The following is a 9931-nucleotide window of genomic DNA, read 5'->3' as shown; positions in this document are numbered from 1 at the left end:
GGTAGACCAGGCTGGTCTCGAACTCACAGAGATCCGCCTGCCTCTGCCTCCCGAGTGCTGGGATTACAGGCGTGCGCAGTTTTTTTTTTCTTACTACTTCTGCCACTGCATTCTCACCAGAAGTGAGAAAATAGTAATGGGTCTGCTTCCTTTTTTCTGTGCTTTCTTTGTTTTGTTTCTTGCTTTTCGAGAATGGGTTTCTCTGTGTAGCCCTGGCTGTCCTGGAACTCACTCTGTAGACCAGGCTGGCCTCAAACTCACATTTCTTTGTTTTCTTTAAGGTCACTTCTTAGCTATTTTTGGTTTGTTTGTTTGTTTGTTTGTTTGTTTGTTTGTTTTCCAAGACAGGGTTTCTCTGTGTAAAGCCCTGCTGTCCTGGAACTAGCTCTTGTAGACCAGACTGGCTTTGAACTCACAGGGATCCACCTGCCTCTGTCTCCCGAGCACTGAGATTAAAGAAAGGTGTGTGCCACCTCCATCTGGCCAGCTTCTTTTCTAAAGGTGCGTTAGCTCTTGCTAGGAGCCCGGCAGGTTGATGGAAGGTGTTCCTGAAGGGTCATTTGGTAGTGGCCTCCCCAAACTCCTGTTTTCTCATTTGTAGGATGGGGATAAATGATCGAGTGAGAAACACTACAAAGACCCTGGAAGGCATAGCACACCTGCCAAGTGCCCGGGGAGGGGATGGATGGAGATGGTGACTAACCCTGATGTCACTCCACTCTTAGTTGATTACAGTGGCCTAGAAGACTGCTTGCTAGGGAAAACATCAAAGTGTCAAATATCTTAACATTGCTACAGTCACACAACCGTCAACTACTCCTAAAGGTGTGGTTCTCCCATTCCCCTGTCCCAACCCCAACTGCAAGCAAGTACTCAGCACCAGGTACCAACCAGTGTTCACACATTCCAGTTCAGTTCTGATGATGTCTACCTGAGGTGTGTTCACCTCTCATAGTTCTGGGGGGTTGAGAGCTTTGAGATCAAAAGCTGTTAGATTGGAGTCTGGCGGGGACCTGCTTCCTGGCTTACAGATGGCTGCTTATCTTGTCACGGGCTGGAGAAGGAAGCCAGAGAAAGCAACCCCCCTTGTGTCTTTTATACGGGCAGTAAATGCACTCAGGAGGGCTCTGACTTCATGACCTAATACCTCCCTCAACACCTCACCTCTTAGGACCACCCCATTGGGAAATAAGTTGTCAATGTACAGATTTTCCAGGGACCTAAACATTCAGTCCATAGCAGTACATTTTTTAGGGGTTCTTCTTAAAGAAGAGAACAACATTGTGTTAATTGCTGTTATTTCGGGTCTTTGTGTCCATCAGATTCTCTAGACTCACACATCCTCTGTGAAAGGATTAAAAACAAAGACAGGAGCAACTTTGAAGGTGCCCGGCACACGGGCGGACGAACTGCAGGAAGAGCTTCGCTCTGCTTGCCCATCCCACCCTGAAGGCTGAAGGTGTTAGCTGGAAGTAGCTTTAGCAGATGGGGTTAGGGCTCCTTCGCCTTTCTCTGCTTGCAGTATTGGCTAATAATACAACCACATGGAAGAGTTCCTAGAACCATGATTTCGAACTAAGCCGCAATTTGATTTGTTAGAGATGAGACTTGAATGTAGAATCTGATTCACTTTCAAGTTTCTTTCTCGACTCTTATACTGATGAGAACATACCAGCAGGTGTGTCCAGCCTTTTATATTGGTCACAATGTTCCAGTATAAAAAGTTGGACACACCTGCTAGTATTTTTTTTGTAGTTTCTTTTTTTTTTAATTAAGCTATATATTTTTCTCTGCTCCCCTCCCTTCCTCCCTCTCCCCTTCTACCCTCTCCCATGACCCTCACGCTCCCAATTTTCTCAGGAGGTCTTGTCTTTTTTCTCCTTCCTATGTAGATCCAAGTACGTCTCCCTTAGGGTCCTCTTTGTTGTCTAGTTTCTCTTGGCTTGGGATACAGTGTTATTATCTACAAAGTTCAGACTTGAAAAACACAAGATAATAGAGTTACTAAAAGAAAAAAAATCGCCAAAAAAAAATCTTAAGTTTTAACCAAGCTTGAGATTTAATGTTGGCCACACTTATAGCTACCCCAGACCATATGCGCCCCCACAAGCTACAGGTTGGGCACATCTGTTAGAGAAAAGGAACAACTGTTAGGTCCAGAGATGGAAAGGGCAGAAACTCCTCAGTCTCCAAACTATGAAGAAAAGCTAAACTTCCTAAATACTTTCACATATTCAGACACTAGAGAGGCGACTTCCAAATGAAAATACAGTAATGTTTCAATAATATGCAGGTGTGTCATTTGGGGTGAGCAACTGCTCGATTTCTCCTCTATTTTAAGTTCTAGTTCCTAGTTTAATTGTTTTTGGAAACTTAGCACCTCATAAAATAAAAAGGCTTGGCCTGGCGGTGGTGGTGGCGGCGCATGCCTTTAATCCCAGCACTCGGGAATCAGAGGCAGCAGGCGGATCTCTATGAGTTAGAGGCCAGCCTGGTCTACAGAGCGAGTTCCAGGACACGCTCCAAAGCTACACAGAGAAACCCTGTCTCAAAAAACCAAAAAATAAAAATAAAATGTTGAAAAAATTAAAAGGCCTGTATATGTTAGGAGTAAAAAATGTCGTTAGGCTGATGTTTTCGTTTCTCCTAAGTTTCCCAGTTGTTTGCTTCAGATACCATTGCCAGAAAAAACAAACAATCCAGTGCCCATTGTGGTCGTTTCCCAGCATCATCCTGAGGTTAAAAGGAAACATGGATTAAGAACATTAAAACTGGGCCTAGAGAAATGGCCTCCTGGTTAAACACCTGCTCCTTTTTCAGAACACCCACGTTAAATGGCTCACAACCACCTGTAACCCCAGGTCCAAGAGACCTGACACCCTCTTCTGACACACAGAAAAAGAGAGAAAGAAAGTTGAAACAGCAGGCGCCATTAGTCGGGGCCTATGTCTACAATTCCAGCACTTGGGAGGTAGAGGCAGGGGGAGCAAGAGTTCACAGTCATCCTTAGTACATGTTGAGTTCAAGGCCAGCCTGAGTACAGGAGGCCTTGTCTCGAAACGAACAGCAGTGAAATACGGAGCTGAGCATAGTGCTCTAAGCTTGAAACCCAACACCAAGGAAGAACAGAGGGGTCCTGAGCTTGAAGCTAGTCTGGACTACACAGAGAGACCCTGTGACCAAGAGACGGGGGAGGACAAGGAAAAGAAAGACGATGGGGAGGGAGAATGGAAATGTGTGATGTTTACATAAAAAAGTCAAACAGATACTTTGGGATAAGAATAGTGAAACTCTATACTTTCTGTAGCTTAGTGATACTTAAGCTTGTTTGGTTTGTTACAATGAACACATTGGTTTTTATTTTTAATATAAAAGGTATCTATTGCTTCCTTCTTCCATTCAATGGGTCACTCACTCATAAATTACTGCAGAAAGAGAAAGAGCTTTCTTACATCCCTGAAAAGGTAGCTTTCCGGGTCTGGAACTTAGGCTAGCTGTAGCGCCCCTTGCTATCCCGCCTTCAGAAACTGCGCTCACTGTGCACAGTAAGCCAGCTGTGCAGAGGAAAACACCATCTCCCTTGAGAGGGAAGTGAGAATAGCTCCCAGGCCAAAAGGCAAGGACAAACCATTGGACAGACTCAGTGCAGCTGGGTGTAGAGGCCCCTCCCTTAGTCCCAACACTCAGGCAGGCGGAGCTCTGTGAGCTGGAGGCCAGGCTAGTCTATATAGTGAGTTTCAGGACAGTCAGGGCTATACAAAGAAGCCCTGTATGGGGGAAAAACCAAAACCAAACAAACAGAAAGATGACTCAGGGGTAGAAGCATCTGCCTGATGATCTGAGCTCAGCAGTGGAAGGAAAAACTGATCCCCGATCCCCAAAGGTTGGTCCCTCCCACCTCCGTGTACAAGCCCTGGCATGCATGAACTAATTACACTCACAAAAACATTTGCAAGTCTGTGCTGTTGTTTTTAACTTGTCTGAGAGACCTGCGACTTTTAGATTTGATCATGAATCTGAGCGGTATTGGCAGGTATGTCTGTTGGGACAACACCCAAATATACACAGGAACGTTCTGAACACTACTGACAATCTAAAGTCAAACAGGTTGGCAGGACTAGCAAATGAAAACATTTAGCACACTGGTTAAATTAAAACGTCAGACAACAACGACAAAGCATGTTTTTATATTTATATCTTATATTCAATATTTGAGATAAGCACCCACTGAAGTTTATAACCTGTCTAAAATCCAGGCTTCCCTGAACACCTTGTGTCTTTTTCCAGGGTTGGGAGTTCAAAGCAGGGTTTCTCTGTATAGCCTTGGCTGTCCTGAAACTCACTTCATAGACCACGCTGGTCTCAAACTCACAGAGATCTGCCTGCCTCTGCCTCTTTGCCGCTCTGCTTCTCTCTCAGCCTCTCTCTCTGCTTCTGCCTCCACCTCCCAAGTTCTGGGATTAAAGGCACGCACCACCACCTTCTGGCCCCATCTTGGACCTGACCTGACAACCCCTCCCAGAAATGAAGAGATAGATGGCTGAACCGCTGCACACAGCAGCCGGCCCGTTGATTAGCGCTCCTTCTCCAAGCCGACTCTTTGTTAATTGTGTGAATCTAATGACAGTCGAATCTCATTGATTCAGCTTCACCAATTTAGAGTTTTGATTAGTTATGCAAAAGCTATGTGAAAGTATACTTTATTCCATTCACAAATTTAATAAGCCTATTTGTCATTGATAACACAAGCAAACAGGAAGGAGAACTATTTATCTCCTTGGGAGGCCACAGATAGTGTAATTACAACGAAACGAGACGCCGTCACAGTTCAGGCTGTGCGTTTCATTTTAATAATTACAAATCGTTCTCAATCATAAGACGAGACGTCAGTAGACAGAGTCGGGGACAGGTTGCCCAAATCCTGTACCTCACTCTGCATTCTCCCTGCCCCGGAACATGGTGTGTGCTTATCTTACCTAGCTCAGAACATGATGTGTGCTTGGCCTACTTATCCCAGTACACAGTGTATGCTTGTTCCAGTAGAAGGGATGTGTTTATCCTCCCTACCCCATAGTACTGTGTGCTGTCCTGCACGGCCTCTTGAGCAGTGTGTGCTTGCTGGGCAGTGTTCTTGTGCTGTCTTATTCTGTGTACCATGCAGGCTAGAGCCCCACACGATGCTCACAACACAGAGTGTTAAACCGTCTTTGTTTCTGAATAGCTAGTATTTATCTTTTTGATCTTTAAATCACATTTGTTTATTGTGTGTGCATATGTTATGGGTAGCGAGGTGGAGGCCTGCGTGTGGACATCGGCGTACAGCTTGCCTCTGTGGGTCCTCTCCTTCCGTGGTGTGTATCCAGGGAATCGAACTCAGATCCTCAGGTTTAGCAGCAAGTGCCTTTACCCTCTGGCTCTGCAGTGTTAATGCTCACATTTAAAATTTTAAAAATGCTTTGAGCTGCCCTTCCGTTTATTCTGAATGGTATTTTTGGTAAACTTCCTTCCATTGCATAAGGATATTGGACAGAAAATGTATTTCTGAACTTCCAAATGTGTTTTCTAAGGACAGCAGTAGAAGGGTGGTAAAATCACTTTGAGTGTGCTGTGAGCTTTCTTCTGGTCCAGCCGCTGGGCTCGGGCTTTGTCACGCTGCTAACGGGGTGAGCAGGGTTGAGCCCACAATCTCCCTCCTTTACCCCACCGATCCTTTATGTCCATGATCGCGAACTGAACACATGTGTACAGTTGAGTGTCACACGCATGACTCCATGAACGGCATATACCACAAAAGCCCTGCAAGATGAGCGTGTTACCTAGATATGGAACCAGCTACAGCATCTAGAGTTGTGTGTGCATACTTGTGCTGTTCATACAGTAACAGAATCTTCTAATAACACATTTTCCAGAGCCTGTCCCTGTCACTGAGGGATACATGACCGTATAACACAAAAATAAGGCCTCGTCGGTCTTCCAGAGGGATCAAAGGAGAGTCTGTTGATTGGGTGCCAGTTACCATGGCTACCGTAGAATGGAATATTAGTGACTTGAAAGTAAGATAGCCATTTGCACAGGCTACCCCACACTTGCGTGATTGGAGAGCTCCATATGCAAGCCATCTAAGAACTGTGCGAGAAACAGATTTTCCACTGTTAGGTAGAGTGTAACCGTGGGAATGCTGGTGCCCCAGGGTAAGCTGGGCATCTGCCTGGCCGTGGAGACACGGGCAGCTGAGACTTGTTCTCAGTCGAACATGGGCCTTTTTCCCTCTCTCTTTCCTTTGGCAAAGAAAAAAGGAGAGATGGCTCAGTGGTTAAGAGCATTGCCTGCTCTTCCAAAGGTCCTGAGTTCAATTCCCAGCAACCACATGGTGGCTCACAACCATCTGTAATGAGGTCTGGTGCCCTCTTCTGGCCTGCAGGCATATACACAAACAGAATATTGTATACATAATAAGTAAATAAATAAATATTTTAAAAAGAAAAAAGGAGAGAGAGAGGGAGAAAGAGAGCTGTGTAATCTGACTGTTTCTGTTCTCCCTTGCCTCCCAGTACCCTAGAGGGATATTACGTGGATGACGCCCTGCAGGGCCAGGGTGTATACACCTATGAGGATGGAGGTGTTCTCCAAGGCACGTATGTGGATGGAGAGCTGAACGGACCAGCCCAGGAGTATGACACCGACGGGAGGCTCATCTTCAAAGGACAATACAAAGACAACATTCGACATGGAGTGTGCTGGATCCATTACCCGGTAAGCTGGCACGCCTGTCCGCTCTGAGAGGAAGGAGCTCGTTTTAAGACAATGTTTTGACTCCTCGTGATAAACAGTACAATGTATCCGCTGTGAAGTCACGGATCAGCAGCCAGCTATTGATGAGAGCGTCTGAGGCCCACCTGCCTGCTGCTGTTGCTCGCTATGACTTAGATGACTAGGCCTGAGGTTGCTATTAATTATTCTTCTGAGTCATACTGAGTAGTCCTGAGTGTTTATTCAGCACTGGAACAAACTAGCTTTATTGTACCATCTCTAAAGTAAAAAAAAAAAAAAAAAAAAAAAAAAGTTGTTTTTAATTCCTTTGGCAGGTAGAAAGAAGTGGTGGGGTTATTTCATCATTGAAATGCATACGAGGAATGGCTGGGCATGGTGACACGCCTTTAGTCCCAGAATGTAGTAAGATCCAGGACAGCCAGGAGTATGCAGAGAGACCTTGTGTCAAAAAAAGGGGGGGGGGAGAAAAATAACTTTATATAGGGGGAGAGACAGGCTTTCACTGTGTAATCTGCCTGGCCTCAAATGCACTCTGTAGTCCAGGTTGTTCTCAAACTCATAGAGATCCTCCTGCCTCTGCCTCCAAGCGCTGATATTAAAGGCATGCGCCATCTCACCCAGTTGTTGCTTAGTTTTAAACGTGAGACTGAATCCTTTTTGGAGTCTCTACACTACTGCAGCTTGGTGTTTACAGCCCTCTCGCTGTAACGATGCGTCATGGACCCGCACTGCTCGCATTAAGATGATGTAACTGAACTTGCCTCTAAGTGTCTGGTGACTGTGCTGGTTCTGAGTGAGCTGCAGCAAATGGAAACGGCAGAGCCCATGATTTGGAATCAATAACTTTTGTTTGCATTTCCAATATCCCATCTGTTGTTGATGAGTTTGAAGACCATGTTTTGAAAAACAGACCGTAAGATATACTTTGTTTACCATTTTATCATGCCCAGAAGCTTAACTGAAAATACCTTTCTGCTTACTCTGAGTTATTAGTAAGAGCAGGCTAGAGGGAGTCGTGCTTGCCTGGAATCCCAGCGGTTAGGAATGGAGGCAAGGGGATCAGAAGTTCAAGGTCAGCCTCAATGACAGACAGAGTTTGAGGTCTGCCTGGGCTACATAGTAAAACTTTGTCCCACAAAAAGCATGTTATTACATGTAAACCAAGAGAAGTGGTCCTCAGTGAATGCACTTACACGTTGTTACATGTGTTGTTTGTGTGTGCATGACGTGTGGGGATGCATGTGTCACACATATGTATGGCAGCCACGTGAGGGCAATTTCTAGAATCCATTCTCTTTTCCCACCTTCACATAGGTTCCAGGGCTTGAGCTCAGGCTTGTGCAGCACCTTTACCCCACCCCATCCCCCTTCCTGAGCCATCTCACTAGCTAACATTACTATTCTTTTTTTAAAAACAGCATACATAGTGTTTATACTTTTACTTTATTGTTTTAAGATTGATTTACTTATTTTACCTATTTGAGTGTTCTCTCTGCATGTATGACTTAATGCCAGAAGAGGGCATTAGATCCCTAGATGGTTGTGAGCCACCATGTGGGTGCTGGGAATCAAACTCAGGTCCTCTGGAAGAGCAGCCAATGCTTTTAACTGCTGAGTCATCTCTCCAGCCCCCACATTATTATCCTTTTGGGGGGGTATAGAGTTTTTTAGTGGGTTATGGAAGGGAAGGAGGAGAGGGAGAGGGAAGGGGAAGAGAGAGAGAAGGGGAGAGAGAGAGAGAGAGGCAGCAGCCCCCTCTTCAGAGGAGAGACAGGAAGAGCCATATTATTATTCTTTAGAAACTGTTTAAGTGGCTGAAAAGATGGCTCATCAGATAAGTGCACTTGCTGTAAGTATGAGGACCTGAGTTCAAATCCTCAGAAACCAAGTAAAAAGCCTGGCTTGGTCACGTATGCCCTCCCAACGCTCTCACTGAGGGTCTCTGGGGCTGGCACACCTCCGAGTTCAGTGAGACCCTGCCTCAAGGGAATAGGGCAGACAGAGCAGGATATCCAACATCATCTAAGTACAGTTGTTGTTGTTGTTATTGTTATTGTTGTTTTATTTTTTGAGACAGGGTTTTTCTACATACTTCTGCCTGTCCTGGAGCTCAATGTGCAGACCAGCCTGGCCCCTGCCTTCCTAGTGCTATGATTAAAGGCACACACAATGGTGCCCAGCTAGTCAATCGTGTTTTTAATTCGTTGAACTTGACACTGTTTATGCACCTGTGGTCCCAGCTGCTAGGGAAGCCTGAGACAGAAGGGTTTAAGCCTTGAAGTTTGAGGCTGGGGAAATGGCTCAGCGGTTAGGAGCTGCTGCTGTTTTATCATGAGGACTGGAGTTTGGATCTCAGCATCCATAGTGGGGGCTCTAGAGATCCAACACCCCCCCCCACACACACACACCATACACACATACATAAAGCATTTTAAAAAGAAACTGTGTTCTAAGGGAAGAATGTGGTTGATCTCTAAGACTTGCGCAAACATTTAGGTCTCCGCCTGATCAGCTCTGATCCACAGACATCGTTAGGGGACTGTCTAGGTAGAAGCAGACAAGCAGATGGACAGGTGCCAAGGTACCTACAGTTCTCACACTGAGAGTGGGCTTCCTGCGTGGCCAGGCGGAGCTCCACGAAGCTGGGGAGCTACTGACATTTGAGAGAGACTTGTCAGGAGAATGAGTGGAGCCCCGTGTAGGCAGAGGATGGGAGAGAGACGAAACAGGAATTCCCAGCGACTCCCACTCCCTGTCATTTCACTTCTGACTAGGATCAACTGAAGTCCTCTGATGAGATCGAAGGTACACTGAGACCATTTCCTGCCTTCATCTCACTGGGTGGAGCCAAATTTTGAAACCCAAATGTACAATAACGGTTTTTAGAGGATCTTTTTTGTTCTTGACAATTTCATAAACATGTATCCATCATATGCACCTCCAGCTCAGCTTCCCAATCCCCCCAGACGCCCCCAACATGTCAGTTCCCACCATTATGTTCTTTTCTCATTTTTTTAATAGTCCCCTGAGTACAATTAGTACTGCTGCACGCACACGGGTGGGGGCCAGTCACTAGAGCGTGGACCACCCATCAGCCGCTTTAGCAACATTTTATCCTGTGGTCTTATTAAATACCAAGAGAAGATTCTGGTTTTTTTTT

General features: G+C 45.6%; 1 protein-coding gene across 1 annotated transcript in view; it reads left to right on the top strand.

Moving 5' to 3' along the window:
* The window catches only part of Setd7 (SET domain containing lysine methyltransferase 7), a 42715-nt gene that overhangs the window by 14586 nt on the left and 18198 nt on the right, over positions 1–9931 (top strand). The window contains exon 3 of the mRNA XM_026787611.1: positions 6552–6753. Within this exon, the coding sequence (XP_026643412.1) occupies positions 6552–6753 (202 nt within the window). The remainder of the gene's footprint in view (positions 1–6551; positions 6754–9931) is intronic.

The sequence above is a fragment of the Microtus ochrogaster genome, chromosome 1 (genome assembly GCF_000317375.1).
Source record: "Microtus ochrogaster isolate Prairie Vole_2 chromosome 1, MicOch1.0, whole genome shotgun sequence".
In the NCBI taxonomy this organism is placed as follows: domain Eukaryota; kingdom Metazoa; phylum Chordata; class Mammalia; order Rodentia; family Cricetidae; genus Microtus; species Microtus ochrogaster.
The sequence above is the reverse complement of the archived record's forward strand: the minus strand, read 5'-3'. Positions and strand labels throughout refer to the sequence as shown.